Here is a 19,423-nt window from a genome sequence, read left to right on the forward strand (position 1 = left end):
TCCCACTTAAGATCAATTTTCTGTCATGCATATATTGCCAAGAAGGGAATTTACATTTTTAAATAATTAACTAAGTCTAGAGTGAACCTACAGGTAGTTTTAATTCTTCCTTTTGATATACAGAAGTTGGTGGAAACTTCTTCCCCCAACCCCACTCTGCACCTCCCTCCTTCCAAATTTCTGCTTCTTCCTCTTGCTTACCTCTTGGGATCTCTTGGAGATAAGAATGAATCCATTGTTGTCTATGACAAAGCAGTCCAGGTCCTGGGGAAAGGAGAAGAAATACACATTGATGGTAGATTTAGTTAGGAGACTCCTGATTTCCCAGTTTTTCTATCCAGGTATGAGTTTGGAGCTGTAGAAATGAGCTATATCCCTTTCATCTTATTCCCCTCACCAATTGGGCAGAGGGAGGGATATTCAAAGAGGGAACTTGAGTTCATGTAACTCATAACAATCCTTATGATGAGTTCTACTCCTACTGTTTATGCTTTGGGAAATTCATGGGAAGAACTCACACTGTCCTGACAGCTTAGTGAACAGATTCCATCCACTTGGCTGCACTAGAAGGAAAAAAAAAAGACATATGTGCTTGTACTCCTTAAAGTGCTATACATGTGACATATTATACATAATGGAGAAATGAGGTAAAGTGAGGCAAAGTACCCTCTCTGGCAAAGCTAGTCCCACTCTAGAGACCCAACCTTTTTTTAAACCACTCTGGCCCATCTTGAAAGATAAAGGATGATATCTATTGATGAGCCATGCCCAGATACTACAAAGAACACCCAGTATTAAGGGGACAATGCATGACATGAAATTTACAGGATTAAGGCACTCTCCCCCCTTTGCCATTCAGAACTGATGGGGTAAATATATTTATTTCAGAAAAAATAGACATCTCCCCATCTTCCTCCTCTCCCATGCTTTCCTGTCCACCCTCCACACCTTTGACCATTTCCCTGTAGCACCAGAATCTCTTAACTTTCCCAACATTAGGACTAGAAACAAACCCCTAGAGAATCTTTGAAGCAAATGGAAGAGGAGAAGGAAAAAACATAAGGGCTAGGAGGAAACTGGAGAGGGAAGGAGGAGAAAAACCTGTTGTGTTGAAAGAAGATGAGAATTACATGAAAATTGAGGGGAAACAAAAAAAGAAAATAGATAGATTGATAATAGATTGTGGGTGACATCAGAAAGGGTGGAACACTGAGATCCATGAAAAGTTAAAGGGAATATTTTTTATTATCACCACCCTTTGAAAAGATACCTGGTTCTCAAGCATGGAGATTAACCTAGAGCAGGATTATTAAAACCTTGTTTTTATTGTATAGAGCAGTGATAGAGCATGGTAGATGCTTATAAATTACATGTAGAAAAAATCTGGGGTGCAATGTAGGGCAGAAAAGAGAGTACCAGGCTACTTACATCCAAGTTACTGGACTGGGTAAGAGTAAAAGTATTCAAGGAAGGCATCAAACCAGAAGTTAGGACCAGAGAGAGCCGGAAAGATGGGAGAGAGAAAATTCATTAGTCACTCTCTGTGGAACTTCTTTCTGAAAAGCACTGGTAGAGAATAAAGGTCATTCCAGCACTAAACTATGACCAAAGAAGAGCTGAGTTTGGAGAGGGAATAATACAGAATAAAACTCTAGAATGGACTGGGCACTTATTCTCCTCATTTGTATTCTCCTTATTGCAATACTTGTGGAGATGATTATGATACAGAGGTTCCAAATGAGGGAAAGTTCTTTCCCCTCTCCACTTTTGACACTGACTCAGTGGATACCTCCCTTTCCCCACAACACTAACTTTCTAGTTTCCCCAATCAGACTGCCTAATTAGTCAGCCTAGGGATAGACTTGGGCAGAGTAGCCAAAGCCACAAATCTTTCTGTCTGTCCAAGGTAGTTCAGAGTCTATCCTACACTAGGCCATCTACCTATGCCCTTTATTTTCATCAGACTTGGAGCTCATTCTTATTAGATATCTCATGTTACATCTGCATTTTTTGTTATTGTTCAATTGTATCCAACTTCTCATGACTCCATTTGGGGTTTTTTTGGCTGAAACACTAGGATAGTTTGCCATTTCCTTATTCAGGTCATTTTATAGATGAGGAAATTGAGACAAATAGGGTTAAGTGACTTGCCAGGGGTCACACAGGTAGTAAATGTTTGAGGCCAGATTTCAACTTGGGAGATGAGTCTTCCTGGCTTCAGACCTAGTATTCTATCTATTCTACCCATCTACCTGCCATCTCTACTTAGGAGTGTCTTTTACTATCACTCAGAGTTCTTTGGTTGAATAAAACAGTAGTGGAGTTTTCTGAGTCCTCTACCAGGGACATAATTTTAAAAGGACCCCAGAAGCCATCTAATTCAATTTATATCTGAATAGGAACCTCTTTATACAACATCTAGACAAATGGTTATCCCAGTTCCTGAGACTTTGCCTCCTACCTTAGAAAACATAGCCCCTTCTCCATGAGCTCCTCCCCTGTTTTCTACTTAAAATCCCTCCCATGTATATTTCTCTCCTTCTTTGCCCTAGTTTCTGAGAAAGATGTCTCTTGATCTTGACATGACCAAAATTTCAATTTATAGTATTGATCCTATTTTCTCCTCATGATTCTGGAAGGATACTTCTTTGATCTTTTCTCCCATTACCTCTTCCCCAAACAATCAATCTCTTTTTATATACTGATTGCCTATAAACTGAGATATCTCTTACCTTTAAGAGCTTTTCACTTTATCCTACCATCCCCTCAAGCTATCTTCCCTTTGATCTCTCATACTCAGGATCCACAGATTCTCACTCACCTAGCTTCTTTTCCCTTCACCTCCAATTCCTCAAATCCCTAGCAATCTGGCTTCTGACCACTGTCATTCTACAGAAACTGCTCTCTCCAAGATTACCAACAACTTAGTTGTAATGGCTAAATGATGGCATTTTCTTAGTGCTCATCCTTCCTGTAGATGTTGACATTGTTCTGAATTCTATCATACTTTCTTTTCCTCAGCTTCTATGTTACTTACTTGTGGGATTTCCTCCTATCTAAATATTATCTGATGGTAGGGTATCCCCTAAAGTCTTATCTTAGGCTTTCTTCTCTTTTCTCTATACTCTCTTCCTTGATCTTTCATGAATTTATTTATCATCTCTATGCAGATAACTCCCAAACCTATGTATCCCGCCCTGCGTTTTCTCCTCATCTTCAGTCCTACACGCAGAACTCTACTGTACATCTCCACATAGATGTTCTGTAAGCCCTTAAACTCATGCCCAAAGAGAACTCATATTTCCATTTAAGTTCACTGTCTCTAAGCCTTCTTCCCAACCTCACCTTTACTCCTTGAATAAGGTTATTTATATTATTATTATTATATAGCTAGAACTTACCTGGTTCACTACTGCCCAGAATTTTCGTTGCAGTAATTCTAACTTCATTTGCACACCCACTGCTAAAGGGGCAGCAGGAAAAAGGAGGAAAGCCAAGAGGTATATACATGTGTGATTGAGGATTGGGAAGCAGAAAAGGGAAATTGGAGGAAATTTAGGTTCAGATAGGACAAGGAAGGATGAGAAAGGGAAAAAAAAAAGAAATGAAAGATAAGAAAGGGAAGTGATTGACTTAAAAAGAAATGCTGGGAGAACTCATATTCCTAGAAGAAATTTTATGAGGAAAAGCTGAGTCAGACTATTGAGTTAAAAAATCAATTTGATGGTTATGAGTAGGAAGAAGCAGAAAAGCCTCTAAGTTTCACTCTTCCTCCAGCTGAAAGGGATAAACAGGAAATTTTCTTCAAAAAGACAGTTGACAAAATTTTACTTAACATGGTATGAATCTTTTCATCACTCTGGCAGCACCTGCCTAAAAGTTAGAATCAGGGAACTTTAGAATTGTAAAGTCCATTACACATCATCAAATATATCCCTTTTCCCTGAATTATACTAGTGAAGAAATTGATCATGTGATGCTATCATTTACCTACTTCTATTGAAGATGCAACCATCCTTCTAGTCACTCAGGTTTACAACCATGGGGTCATTCTCAACTCATCTTTCCTCAAACCCCATAATTATCTAATTTCAATAAACTTGTTTTTTATACAATTACTTTAATAACCAAAAACTTTACTAAGAATTTTGGGACACCCTTATACAATTAGTTGCCAATTCCTTATTCTCCACTCATATGACTGGACTAGTTTGGATCTCCTCACCTCTCACTCAGGACTATTCTAATAGCCTATTAGTTGGTCCCCATGCCTCAGTTGAACATAAGAGCATCCAGGCTTTAGGTTTCTATTTGGAGATCATCACTGTGCCTGGATCTTATTGTAACAGTTTGATCTTCTTTGCCTCAATGTCTTTAGTTAAATTGTAATAAGATTAGATGCATGATGAAAGAATCCAAGAAATAATACAAAAAATAAAGTGAAGAGTTGACTCTCAGAGCTTCATTTCATTCCTTGGAAGGAGTTTTACTGTTATAATGGCAGAAGTTGGAGTTAAACAATGGAAAGCCAGACGATCATTAATCCTCCATATGATTCTAGTAAGCAAGTGATATTCCATTCTTTTTATGTTGTGACCAAGAAGTCTTGCATAATGACTTTGGACATTTGGGTTGAGAAAACCCTTTAATTATTGAGGAATAAATTTTTCTGGTCTAAAATGGTGGTAGACAAGAGTAAGGTGAGTGTAACTTGTGCTCAATATATCCAAGGAAATTCTTCTATCAATTCATGCTGTAATTGTTCCTCTTTTGTTTTCAGAGTGGACCAATGATATGTAGGGTGATGGATTTTTAGTGAGGCAGAGTTGCACAAAGTCATCAGCCTCACTTTCTCTCCCAGAATTATTGAAGCCCAGTAGCAGGGCAAAATTCAGGACAAGTGAGGATGACCTGGAATGCAGTGGATGACCATGGAATCTTGGATATCTGACCAAGCTCTAAGCACTCCACAATCCACTGCAGCTACCTTCATGACCATTGGAACAAATTATTCCCATCTGCCCAATGTGCCAAGGGAAGCTTTCACATGCTTAGGGCAGACATCCCTCTGACTTTCTGATGGGTTTGAAGCCAGTTAGTTACCCTCAGCCTGGTTTAGTCCATTTGGCAATTCATTTTTTTCTGTGCAGGACACAGTTTCTGGGAGCCACAGGTGAGAATTGAGTGCTGATTCGACTCCCAAGGTGGATGAATAGCCCTGAAAAGAGGCATTCTTTGAAAATCATAGCATTTCACAGCTCACATCAGAGGTGCTAGCTCTCTCTCAACATGCCGTACACCCCATTTTGTGGTATAATTCAGAATTGCCTGAATTCACAGACCTGGTAAAATAGAGGCATGCATTGTTCTTTATTATTTTGAATGAGTGTAGCCTCCTTTAAATGGCTTTATAACCAGAACGGGGTTTCTTCTTTAAAACTGATGAGGTTGAAGGATCATTTTCTTTTTTCCACCAATCTTTTTTGTTATTTTTTCCCTTTTTCCCAGAAGATCCCAGTCCACCCATAGCACAGAAGCCATGGCTTGAACTGGTGGGAAAGAGAAGGACTTCCTTCCTTGGCTTTCCCTTTTGAGAAATGGGGTTTGAGATTGTGTGTTTGTTCTTGCTTTCAGGTGCCAGTCATGATCTCTATAGGGTCTGGAAGTTTAAGGCAGAAAGACTTTAGAGCTAACATAGTTCAGCCATCCATCTCGGCATGGAAGTGCTGAGAAGTCAGGGTACTTGGAACTTGAACTCAAGCAATTTTTGGACTTGAAATTGGGACTGTGCTCTATAGGAAATGAATTAAACTATGAACGTATCTCTTTTCCCTCCCCAGAGACTGAGAGCATACATGGCAGAGGGGAGACTGTGCCTCCCACCCACTGGGGAGTTAAGCTATATATCTGTTGTTGGGGTTTTTTGGGGTGTGTGTGTGTGTGCGTGTGTGTGTGAGGCAGTTTGAGTTAAGTGAATTTCTCATTGTCACTAAGTGTTTAATGTCTTAAGCCAAATTTGGACTCAGGTCCTCCTAACTTCAGTGCTTTGTCCACGGCACCATCTAGCTGCCCTAAGTTTGTATATTTATGATGATACTTTTGGAAATAAACATTTCTGGGTAAAAGCTAATCCAACTGTTAATGGCTAGTGGAAAAGGAATGCAGGATAGTGCCCTGAGCAATTGAGGGAATAACATTTTTGGGGCTGAAGCTTTTTGCACTCAACTTAGATATACCCCAATATCCCTCAAGCGTACTGAAGGAAAGGACTGGGGAGACTTACATGAACTGATACTGAATGAAATGAGTAAAACCAAGAGAACATTGTACATGGCAACAACAAGATTATGTGATTATCAACTCTTGAGGAACTAGGCTCTTCTCAACAATGAGATGATTCAGGTTTTGTGGTGGGGAGAGCCATTTGGACCCGGAGAGTGACTGTGGGGACTGAGTGTGGATCACAGAATAGTATTTTCATCTTTTTTATTGTTGTTTGCTAGCATTTTTTCTCTTTTTCCCCCCTTTTTGATCTGGTTTTTCTTGTGTAACATGATAATTGTGGAAATACATATAGAGGAATTGCACATGTTTAACATATATTGGATTAGTTGCCATCTAGGAGAGGGGATGGGAGGAAGGGAAGGAGAAAAAATTTGGAATACAAAGTTTTGCAAGGGTTAATGTTGAAAACTATCTATGCATGTGTTTTGAAAATAAAAAGCTTTAAAAAATGTAAAACAAATTTACTAAACACACCACACACACACACACACACACACACACACATACACACACACACACACACACACACACACACACACACACACACACAGAGGGTACTGAAGAACCCTGGAGGAAGGGGTAACTGTAACCTACCTTCTAGGCAGTGAGGCCCTCAGCAGTCAGGGCTGTCCTGTTATATGCTAACTTGTATAACTTTTCCGACTTCAATGAGCCCATAAAGACCCTCTTCTCACTGAATGCCAATTAATATAGCCTTACTCAAAGGAAATTCTCCCTGACCTCACTCACCACTATTTCCCAACTTTCTTCTACTGTCTTTCACCAGTTCCCACACATCTGCCTAGTGCAGACACATTAAGAAATGTGTCTACAAGAAGTTCTAGGAAAATAAGGGAGCTATAGAATGGAAAAAAAACTAGGTAGGATTTTTTGCTCTTTTTTTTAGGCTTACAACTCTGGCATAGAGTTGGGGACATATCACTTCATTAAGAAACAGGAGACCACTGTGGACAAACCTTTTACTCTTTGGACTTTCTTCATTTGTAAAATAAAGAGATTAGTTTAGGTGACAGAATTTAGAACTGAAAGGGACCTTAGAGGCAACGGAGTCCCATCCTATCTTTTTATAGTTAAAAGAACTGAGACCAGAAAGGTTATTTGCCCACAGTCAAATTACTAAAAAGTATCCCTTATTCCAAGTCTAATTGAAATGAGAAGGAAACTGTTCCCTTTACTGAAGCTGTGTTCCCTTTAAGATTATCACTCTGAAACTGTGTTCCCTTTATTGAAACTGTTCCCTTTAAGATATCACTCTGAAACTGTATTCCCCACAGATCGTGATCCCTTTTGGAGTCTCAGCCCCTCCAGGGGAAGACATATTCCTCCAGATTAGTTATTTTTCCAGGATGCCAGAGCCTTTGATTCAATTAGAAATTCTGGTCAAAAAGCACCCTTTGAAGTATTGTTAATTCCAATAGGAGATCCCGGCTGGATACTGATAAGCATCTAGGCCTGGGAATGAATCTGAGTCCTGAAGCCTCAAGACTCCTTTTCAAGAGCAGTTTCTGGACTCACTTCTTGCAGAAGGCCTAAAGTACCTTGCTCAGCGGCTAGGATCCTTTGCCCCCTGAAAAGGCCTTCTCTTCTCAATGCCAGACTCCATTTCCTTAACAGGACTTTGCCACTATAGAAGTCAGTCTCTTAGTAAACTGGTTTCTATCCAACAATAAACTTTCATTTTTGCAATTAATAATTCAGGAATAAGTGAATTCTTTCATTTTGAACCTGCAGCTGACTAAAAGGGCATTTTAACAACTCTCTTATTGCCACTAATCTCATCACCACGGGGAATAGGGAATCAAGGGGATACAAAACCTCATCACAATGACCTACCTACCAGACTCACCTGTGAACTTGTTGATTCTTTTCAGCTCTAACATTCTAGGATTCTCTTTAGCTACTAATCAGATGGATCATACTCATCTTTGTGGGCAAATTAGAGTTAATAGGATGTGGAGAATAATTATGACTTACATGCTTGTAACACTTCAAGGTTTACAAAGCATTTTTTTAAAATAACAGTTCTATATAGTAAGAACTACAAATATTCTGTTTTACAAACAAGGAAAATGAGGCTTATAAAGGATATGTGATATATCTATCATCATATAACTAGAAGGTTTTAGAGATGAGATTTGAACCCATCTTGACTTGAAATCCATACTTTTGGCTACACTATATATAGCCTGGTAGTAATAAGCAGCTATGGGAAGTGACCTCCTTGCAGGGTTTTTTGTTTTTTGTTTTTTGTTTTTTTCTCTCCATACCCTCTAGTTGAGAGTCAGTTTCCCTAAGGAAGATGTCAGGCCTAGTATTTGTAGGGGAATTTCTTAGAAGAAAGGTGGTAGCAATATTCACAGTCATCCTTATTGTTCCTTGAACAAGGCCCTCCATTTTCCAACTTGGGGGATTTTCTTTGGCTATTCCTTATGTTTGGTCTCCCTCCTTGTCTCTTGCTTTTGACTTCCTTCAAATCCAAGTGAAAATCTTACCTTTTACCAGAAATCTTTCCTTATCCTTAGCACTATCATAAATTCTAGTGCCTTCTCCATTGATATCAGCCATTTATCCTGTATATTATTTTTTCTGTGCATAGCTGTGCATAGACATGAACTGTCTCTTCCCTTCAGGGCTTATCACAGTGCCTAGTAGATGCTCCAAAAATGATCTTTGGCTGACTGATTTAAAAATGTTAAATAGCCCAGGGCCAAGTATAGATACTTGGGGCACTCCACCAGAGACTTCCTGCCCCCCTCCCCCACTGCATTATTCATAACTACTCTTTGAATTTTGTTATCCAATCTGTCATTAATCTGCCCATGGTATCATCTAATGCAAACCTTTTTATCTTCTTCACAATAGTAGAAGATAATTTATCAAAATGTTTACTAAAATTCAGGTAAAGTTATTTATAGCATTGTCCTCATTTATTAATTTAGAAATTCTGTGAGAGAGAGAGAGAGAGAGAGAGAGAGAGAGAGAGAGAGAGAGAGAGAAAGAGAGAGCGAGAGAATGAGAGAGAGAGAGAATGAGAGAGAGAGACAGACAGAGAGAGAGAGAGAGAATGAGAGAGAGAGAGAGGAGAGAGAGAGACAGAGAGAAACAGAGAGACAGAGAGACAGAGAGAGACAGAGAGAGAGAGAGAGAGAGACAGAGACAGAGAGACAGAGAGACAGAGAGACAGAGAGAGAGAGAGGAGAAAGAGAGAGAGGAAGGAGAGAGAAGAGAGGAGAGAGAAAGAGAGAGAAAAAAGAGAAAGATAGAGAGAAAGAGAGAGAGAGAGAGAGAAGAAGAAGAAGAAGAAGAAGAAGAAGAAGAAGAAGAAGAAGAAGAAGAAGAAGAAGAAGAAGAAGAAGAAGAAGAAGAAGAAGAAGAAGAAGAAATTAAGTTAGTTCAAGATGACTCCTTGATTAAGTCATGCTTGATTAAGTCTCTATAATTATGACTTTCTTTTCTAGGTTCTTATCAACTACATCTTTAACGATCCTTTCTGGAATTTTCTTGTGAATCAAAGTCAGATTTGTAGGACTATAATTTATAAAACCTATTCACTTCCCATTTTTTGAAAATTGGGTTATTTGTCCTTCTGTAATCTTAGAGGACCTTTCCTGCTTTTCAAAGATTTTTAAGTCATATATAAGACTATATATAGTCATGAAAAAATGCTCTAAGTCATTATTGATTAGAGAAATGAAAGTAAACTTTGGGATATAATCTCATACCAATCAGATTGACTAAAATGATAAAAGGGAAAATTTACAAATGTTGGGGGGGGGCTGTGAAAAATTTGGGAGTATCAATACACTGTTGATGGAACTGTGAACTGATTCATACATTTTGGAGAGTAATTTGGAACTATGCCAAAGATTAATCAAATCATATATACTCTTTGACCTAGCAAGTCTGTTTTCTAAAGTAGTCAGGGAAAAAAGAAAATAATGTATATGTTCTAGAATATTTATAGCAGCTTTCTTTGTGATGGAAAAGATTTGGAAAATGAGGGGATGCCCATTAATTGGAGAATGAGATTGTGATTTATGTTGTGATAGAATATTACTATGCTATAAAATGACAAGCTAGTTCATTTTAGAAAAATATGGAAATATTTGCATGAATTAATGAAGAGTGAAATGAACAGAACCAAGAAAATTTTGTATACAGTAACCGTAATATTGTTCAAAGAATAATTGTGAACATGTAAGTTATTTTGAGTATTATTAATACTCAAATCAACTACGAAGGATCTATGAAGGAAGATACTATCCATCTCCAGAGAAAGAACTGATAAAAAGAAGTATGCATAGAATGATTTTTATTTTTTTCTCCTTCCCTTCCTCCTTCCTTCCTCTCTCTCTCCCCTCTCTCTGGCTCTCTCTATCTTCTCTGTCTCTCCCTCCCTCTCTCTTCCTCTCTCTTCATTTCTCTCTGTCTCTGTCTCTCTCCCTGTCTCTGTGTCTCTCTGTGTCTGTATTTGTGTCTGTGTGTCTCTCTCTGTCTCTCTGTCAAATGATGCCCCTCTAGTGCAAGATGGGAAGAGAAACAGATAGTTTGGAACTTAAAATGTAACATAAAAAATTAAATTAAATTTTAAAATATTACTGACACATCGAACTGGCAAAAGATCAAAATAAAAACAAAAAACCAGAGAGGGAACAGGAAGACACTGGAAATGGATAGCTGACAACAACTTTTTCTCTAACCTTCCACATATAACCCTCAGACTGCAGGACCTCTTATGACCTTTCATTCTTTTTAAAGTTGCATTTTATATTAATTTTAAACAGTTTTTACTCTCTTTATATTTTAGATAAGAATATGTGTATATATGGGTCTTTATGTGTTTATATGTATATGCCTCTATGTACGTGTGTGTGTGTGTGTGTACCACAAAATGTGATTCGTCACAAGATTGAATTTTTGCTAGGGATTTCTCTGACCATCTGTCAACCACTCTTTTCTGGATCCTCCATCTGCCCTTAGCTTCCACGATGCCATTCTCTGCTGGCATTCCTCCTGTCTGACCACTCCCTTCAAGCCTTTTCTGGATCATCCTCTTCTTTCTATTCAATGGGGGTCTACTTCCTAGATGCTCTTTTTTTCTCTCTATCCCATTTTCCTTGGTGATGGCATCAGCTCCTATAGTTTCTGTTATCATATCTATGCAGATGAGTTCTAAATTTAAATTTATATAGACAGCTTTAAACCTTCTCCTGAACTCCAGATATATCACTAACTGCCTGCTACATATATTCACCTGAATTCCCATGGCATCTTAAGCTTTCACAACAGAACTCATTGTATCCCTGCCAAAATCATCCCTCATTAAACTTTTCTCTTTCTATTGAGGAGAGTATCATCTTCTAATCACTCAGATTCAAGGAATCATCCTTCTGGCCTGATTGGTGAGTGTGTCACATGATCCTCTATATTTAGCCAGTCCCAGCCATGATTCATATTTTGCTCCGGACATTTTCTTGCTATTTGTCCTGCTTATTACTGCGCCTTGCCCCCAACCCTGCCCATTTTCCCGTCTCCCTAGTTTTTCCAGCTCTGGAAAGAATGTGTCAATCAGTTTCCCATGACTCCAATCAGCGTACCTTTCTAATTCAAAATACCCCTCCCTAGCCATCACTGTCCTCTTTGTACCTCCCCCTTCTTCTTCTCAAGGAGGATGAACTCTTTTTGTAGTTGCATATCTAGACCTCATAACAATGTTTGGTATACAGTAGATGTTTAATAATTGCTTTTTTCATTAATTCATTTTTTTCCTCCAGACTTCTACACTATGATTTAGTTTAGGACTTTATATTCTCTTCTTCACCACTGCCTCCTGAAGGGTACCCATAATCTCTCTTTTTAGCTCACGTTTACAAGTTGTGTTTCCAATTAGAAGGTAAGTTACATGAGGGCAAAAATTGCCTTTCTTTTTACTTGTATATTGTGAGTACTTTATAAATTTTTGTTGACTTGACTGAATTAATGCATCCTAGGATCTCCCCTCTTCTCTATCTCATATCCCAGATCCAATCAGTTGTCAAATCTTTTGATTCTACCTATATAACATCTCTTCCATTCTTGAACAGGAACATAGTATTGTACATTTAAGGGTAAAGGAAACCTTAAAAGTCACTTAGTTCCATGCCCTCTAAAAAAAAACAACACTCCTACATTTTATTTGTTCTTTGTCTTTATGTTACTTCTCATCCCACTCTCTACCACAGCCTCAACTTTTTATTTGACAAAAACAAAAATATTCAATAAAGTGATTGCATATAACATTGTCTCTTAACCTTCCAACTGCAAGCGACTAGGCATCTTTTATTATTCATTCTCTAGGAGTATTTGGGAGTCTTCTTGTCTTGTATGTACTTTGCATATACTTATGTAAGTACATATTTTGTACCCTGATTGAATTGTAAGCTTCTTGAAATGAGGAATGGTTTCATTTCTTTCTCTGTATCTCTTCAATACCTGGTACACACCAAGCACTTAAGGAGCATTTGCTCATTGACTGATTGATATTTTTGTCAGTTCTTAAGCGTTTGTAATTCTACTTTTGAAAATTGTTCACATCCTTTGACTGACCAAGAAATGATTCTTAGTGACATATATTTGCATATTTTTTTGTTTATAAAATGAACTTTGACATCCAAATCACATTTATTTTGAATTTATTGTATTATACAGTGGAAGTTATTGATCTACACTGAATTTCTGCCAAACTTCTTTACAATTTTCTCAGAAGTTATTGTCAAAAAAAAGTCTATCCCCCAGCAATTTATGTTCTTGAGTTTATGAAAAATTAGATTATTATTATTGATTGCTTCACTTTTCTGTTTATCTAATTTAGTTCACTGATGTACCTCTTTTTGGTCTTTAGACAAGTAGCAAATAGCTTTAATGACTATTGTATTTTTTAATACTGTAATTTGGGGTCATTTTTATTCTTTCCTCATTGTGTCCCTTGGGATGCTAGAGATTTTACTCAATGAAATGTAGTTTGTTGATTCTTTTTTCCAGTTTTAAAAAGCTTGACATAAGTAATTTAAATAACAAAAATGGACAAATTAATTTGAGCAATATTGTGATTTTTATTATGTTGGAATAGCTCAATCATGAATAAATGAATATTCCTCCAATTATTTAGGTATCTTTTTATTTCTGTAAACATTGCCATATTTGTCTAAATCTAGTGTGTATCTTAAAAGGTTAACTCTCATGTGCTTTATGCATTTTATAGTTATTTTTAATGGAGTTTATCTTATTGTTTCTACTTGGTTATTTTTAGTATGTATAATTGTCCTTCTGGCAAGCCTTACCCTATCTGTCTTGCAGTTGTATTTTTTCTTAGCATAAGAAGAGAAGATTCTTGTGGAGGCAGAGGGATCAGAATTGGGCAGCCAAGTTTTCTAGTAGATAGAAGTTTAAAACATTTCTTTGCAGTAGGATGGGAGAGAAGAGCTAGCGATGGAGGACTCTTGCAAAGAAGACCCTTGTAAAGCTTTCCTTGGAGTGTATTTCAGTTTATTGAGAGAATCCAGTAGAGTGACTAAATTCTTCCTTTTCTCACCTACCAAATTGATATTCTTAAAGGGCAGAAATTGACTATCTCACTCACTACTCACGAAGCTTCAATGGTTCCTCACTGGGATCTTGCCAAAATCCCTAGAGCTCATGAGATATCTCTTCAGGTTTTATTTTCACAGGCCAAAAGTGGTGGATCCTTGTTGGCTTCTGATGGCTAGAATTTGGGGGATCAGATGCAAGGCTCAAGGGCAGCTCACATATCCACAAAAATATCTCATGTAGAGCTCACTGGATTTAGTCAGGTGTTCTGATGGAGTCCTTTTGTTACCTTTGGGCTAGGCTAGCATCCCATTTAGGAGGGATTGAACATGTGCTGGTGGAGAGCATGGAGATAATGCTGTCAACAACATCTACAATAGCACAGAAAGGGTGCTTCTTAGTTACTGCTTGTGTGGGATTTCAGGCATAGATGCTGCTGCACCAGAGGTTCTACTTTGGGATTCATAGAGGCTACCCCACCCAGAATCTGAGCACAAAAATCACATGCTTCAAGATATTTGGCAATGTCCCAATAAACATTCTTAAAATACAGATTTGATCATATCACTTTCTTACTCAAAAAACTTCAGTGGTCTCTTATTGCCTTTAGAATAAAATACAAAACTCTCAGCATGACACTAGTGATATAGCTCCCACCTTTCTAGTATAATTTCATATGATTCATTTGATTCCAGTCAAACTGGTCCATTATTTTCCATACAGGAAATGCTCTCGTTCTCTTTGCAGGTGGTCCTCCATGTCTGATAGAGAAATGCCCCATTCTTTCCTCTCCCTTTCTTTCAAAGCACAAGTCAGGTGTCACCTTCTACAAGAAGCTTTTCCTAATCCCTCTAGCTCTTAACTTCTCTTCTTCTTAAAAATATTTTAATATACTTTTGGCTTATTTATCTGGATAGTGTTTATTCTCTTAGGAGAATGTAAGTTTCCTGAGGGCAGGAATTATTTCACTTTTGTTTTCGCATGCTAGTTTGTTGTACATAGTAGGCGCTTAATAAATATTTGTTGTTTATTAAGTCAAATTCAAGTTATAGAATTTTATAATTTTTGGACTAAAAGGAACCTGTAGAAATAATTTAATTCAATTTTTGTCTCAGTCATAACTATATTCACACTATGAGAGAAAGAAGCCTTATCTATTCCCCTTGGAACTTTAGCTTCCCCATAGAATCAGTGTTAGAGCTGAAATGGAATTCCAGCTTAGAAATTTTTTAGTCCAGTTTCCTTATTTTGCTAAGAAACCCTGAGAGAGAAAAAGAAAGAATGACATTTCCAAGGTCACATTGCTAGTTTAAAGAAACAGGACTAGAAACTAGTAACCTAATTGTGAGTTTCGACTCTTTTGATTATAGTTCTCTTCCTGAGACCACCATGGGAATGTAGAAACTGAGGCACAAAGAGAGTCTACAGCTTATCTGGGTAGTCTCTTTCAACCCACTGAAAAGCAATCCAAATGAGACCTTTGGTAGCTGCACTCCTTTCTCTTTCCCCAAGAACTAATGAGAAATGAAGGTTCAACACAAATAACTTAGTGACTGTCACAATTCTTAGATTTTTCAATGGGTGAACAAAATGGGTGGAATGGTTCAGGGCTTTTGTGAAGATGTTATCTTTTAAAATAAGATGCATGTTAAATTGTATATACTTTATTTTTATTTTTTTTCCCCTGAGGCTGGGGTTAAGTGACTTGCCCAGGCTCACACAGCTAGGAAGTGTTAATTGTCTGAGACCAGATTTGAACTTGGGTCCTTCTGAATTCAAGGCTGGTGCTCTATCCACTGCGCCACCTAGCTGCCCTAAATTATATATACTTTAAATGGGGGTCTTTCTAAAGGAAAGGTGTTAGAAGAGAGATAGTGAGGTTCACAGGAAAGACATTTGATGTGAAATCAAGGGCCTTGAATTCTAATTCTATTTTTATCACTCTATTATTTACTGACTCACTGTAGGAAACTCATTGAATTATTTTGGACCTCAATTTCCTCGATTTGCTGTGGTTTTGAATGAGATACCTTTCCTAACTCTGAGATTCTATGAATCCTTGGAGAAAACTTCTTATCTTGAGATTTCCTTTATTTCTTTGGAATCTAAAAGTCTACATTTTACTAATCAACCTCTAATCTCACCTTCCAAATGTAAAATCACATTCTAGAAACAAAGGCAAATCCGATGTCTTTCTCAACACCATGGTCAGGAGTCAGCTTAGGAGTTTGCCCTCATTTGTGTTCTATTCTAGTTATTGTCAGACTTTTAATAGAACCAACTACCTTGGTGGAATCCATCTCCTGTGTGTCTTTGTGCAATGTAAAGATGGAATACAGCATTTTATTATCTTCGGATAAATCAAGTTTCTTTGGCAAGAGAATTTTGGGGAACATAAAGCACTTTGTTTTTCTGGGTCCTATTTTCTTTCTACTCCCAATGGAATATTAAGAGATCACACTCTCCAGCCCAGGCGTGCTTATGGTGGGTTGTTAGTACTCTAATACTAGTCCCAGTCTGTCAATGTGATGACACAGGAGGACAAACGTCCAAGATTTCCTTTCTTTCTCCTCCTCAGGTTGCTCCTTTGCTCCTGGCATTTGTTCTCTGCCTGCCCTCATCCTTCGGCCTCTCTTTGATGGTTCTAGTTCCTTCATTTAAAGCAGCTTTTCCTTAAGATTTCATCCCATTCCCTGACAGCCTAACAAAAGCCTCAATAAAACCAGAGGCGGCAGACTGCTTATCAAGATGTGCTTCTTTGCTCTGTGTCCTGGTTGTCACCTTTCTGTTCCGTTGTCATTGCAGATGCCAAAACAACACAGCTGGGCTTGCACCCAGAGAAATGACTTCTGTCAGAGATGATCACCAGGAGAATCAACTCTATTTCTCCCCCTTTCATCTCTCTCTGTCCACCCAGCCATTGCTTGTGAATACACCAATTCAGTGATTTAACAATATTATCATCTAACTAGTCTCCTTGTAGGCAGAGACTGCCTTTTTATATCCTTTCAGGTCTGTGTGCTAAGAATACAGTATATATTGAATGAGCACTCATCCATTCATTCCCTTAGTAAACATTTATCAAATGCCTATGTTCAAGGCACAGTGTTAGGTGCTGTGAAAAAAAAAACAAAGGTGTCCCTGACTTCAAGGATCTTCTAAGTTAGCAAAAGAATAAAAAATACATATCACTGTAATACCAAGCTAAACATGCTAAACAAAGTTCTCTGGGAGTTTAGAGAAAGGTGGGTCACTTCTGGACTAGAATAATTAAGAGAGGTTTTTTTGAGGAGGTAATTTTTGAATCAGGTCTTAGAATAAGCTGGGTAAGGAGGGTGTTCTGTTTGGAGGATATAAAGAGCTGGAGAAGAAGAACTATGAAAAAAAGAGATTTTAAAGAGGGTTTTGAAAATATGATTGAAATTTGAGCAGGGGAAATTTGGAAGGATTTAAGAGGGGGAAAAGGAGAAAGAAAAGAAGGAAGACAACTCAGGTATAATTTACTTAAATTTTAGCAAGGCATTTGATAAATCCAAACAAAAAAAAAACAAACAGATCACCTTGCTATAGTGAGGGCTTATTTGAGCTATTCTTGTGGGTAAGATGGAAATATAGGTTGAATAATAGTATAATTAGGTAAAATCAGAGATGATTATATGGCTGGATCTCTAGGATATTGGTGTAAATGAGTTACTTTCTCCCTTATTTGTTCTTAATATTACTTGATTATTGTTTAAGGGAATCTGCAGTCAGATCTGGAGATATTTTCTTACTAATGATTCAATACTAAATACACATAAAGATAGTTTTGAACATTCATTTTTTTAAAGATTTTTTGTTCCAATTTTTTCTTTCTTCCTCCCTCCCCTCTCCCCTCTCTAAGATAGCAAGCAATATGAAATATGTAATATACATATACAATCCTTTAAAAAATATTTCCATATTTGTCAGAATGTTTTTTTTTAAATCAGTGACTTGGTAAAGGCATAGATAGAATACTTTTCATATTTTGTTGATGACTATTATGTTGAATGATAAATTTTGGATCCAAAACAATCTCAATGTTAAAATGTTGAGATGAGTCTAATGAGATGAAATTTAATGGTGATAAATATCACAATGGATTTTAAGAATCATCTTCATGCACAAGATGAATCTGAACTATATCTGAAAGTTTGCATGAATTTCTAGATCACTGTGTGCCAACAATGTGTTATGGTAGCTAAAATAATTAATATAATCTTAGACTGACTTAAGAGGGACAAGTGTCTACAACTCAGGGAAGATAAGCAATCTACCAACAAGAATTTATTAAATGCTTTCTATGTACCAAGCAGTATGCTAAACACTATGGGATCTCTAAATTGAAAAGTCTAGCAAACAATTGAAACTCAGAAGAGAAAGTAGATATACAACATATACATATATAATATATATACTTACAACATCTTTATAGAATTTAGAATTAAACTCTTGGGTGCTAAGAGATCTCAGAGAGTGTAGAGAAAACAGAAAAGAGAGCCCAGGATAAAGTTTTGGGTTACATGAATCTTTGGTGAATGTGACATATGAATGAATGAAAACCTAGCAGAGGCTGAAGAATGATTAGACAGGTAGGAAGAGAATCAAACATGAACAGTGTTAGGAGACAGAGAAGAGAGAATATCTAGAAGGAGGAGGTCATCAATAATGAAATTGTAGCAGAGTAGTCAAAAAGGATAAAGACCAAGAAAAGACTATTCTATTTATCTATTAATCATTTATAACTATACAGAGAAGTGTCAATTGAAAGATAAGGTCAGAAACCTGTTTTCAGAGCATTTATCTAGAGGTTAGAAGAGGAAGACAGATACTGAGTAAGATGGTGGTTTTTCTAGGCTTTAGTTGAGAAGAGAAGAGACAGGATGTTAAGCAAGTATGATGAGGGCTTTTTCTCTCCTAAGGATGAGGGGGAATTGGGTATGTTAGGCATCAGGGTAGAATCTAATAGAAAGAAGGAGAGAGATCAAAGTATGGAGACAAAAGGAGTTATAATGGAGGTAAGCTACTGAAAAAGACAGGAAGGGATGAGATCAATCATACTTGTAGAGAGTTTAACCTTGGCAAGGAGTAAGGGCCACTTCTTCTGAGATTGGAATAAAAGAGGAGATAGTGGGGATGGTGTAAGGAGGGTGTGAGATGAGGAGAGGAAGAGAAGGACTTTCAGCATGTGGCCTCTTTTTTGGTGAGGCAAAATCCCCCGATGAGAAGGTAGGGGCAGGTGGTACAGGGGGAAATTAAGCAGAGAAGAGAAGGTTTGGAACAGTTGCTGTGTGGAATGCATATAGAAGATCACATAGAGGAAATATAAGAATTGCCTTGCTATAGTGAGGGCTCATTTGAGATTAAATAACAAATTCAAGGTGGACCCAGGCAATAGGGTTGCACGATTTCTTCTGGCTCCATCCAAAAGCACATGAATAGAAGCAAAAGAGGCAGATGATGGAAATGAGCCAGAATTGGGGTGTGGCAAGATATGAGAAGCATTGATAGGACAAGAAAGAAGAATTTA

At 37.5% G+C, this 19,423-nt stretch overlaps 1 protein-coding gene across 1 annotated transcript in view; it reads right to left on the minus strand.

Annotated features, from left to right (window-relative positions):
- The window catches only part of CACNA2D4 (calcium voltage-gated channel auxiliary subunit alpha2delta 4), a 176,171-nt gene that overhangs the window by 38,591 nt on the left and 118,157 nt on the right, over positions 1-19,423 (minus strand). Inside the window, exons 28-31 of the mRNA XM_074269384.1 lie at positions 3,402-3,463; positions 1,429-1,443; positions 519-563; positions 202-264 (exon numbers count right to left, since the gene is read on the minus strand). Of these exons, the coding sequence (XP_074125485.1) occupies positions 202-264; positions 519-563; positions 1,429-1,443; positions 3,402-3,463 (185 nt within the window). The remainder of the gene's footprint in view (positions 1-201; positions 265-518; positions 564-1,428; positions 1,444-3,401; positions 3,464-19,423) is intronic.

Source organism: Sminthopsis crassicaudata, chromosome 5 (genome assembly GCF_048593235.1).
Source record: "Sminthopsis crassicaudata isolate SCR6 chromosome 5, ASM4859323v1, whole genome shotgun sequence".
Taxonomy (NCBI): Eukaryota; Metazoa; Chordata; class Mammalia; order Dasyuromorphia; family Dasyuridae; genus Sminthopsis; species Sminthopsis crassicaudata.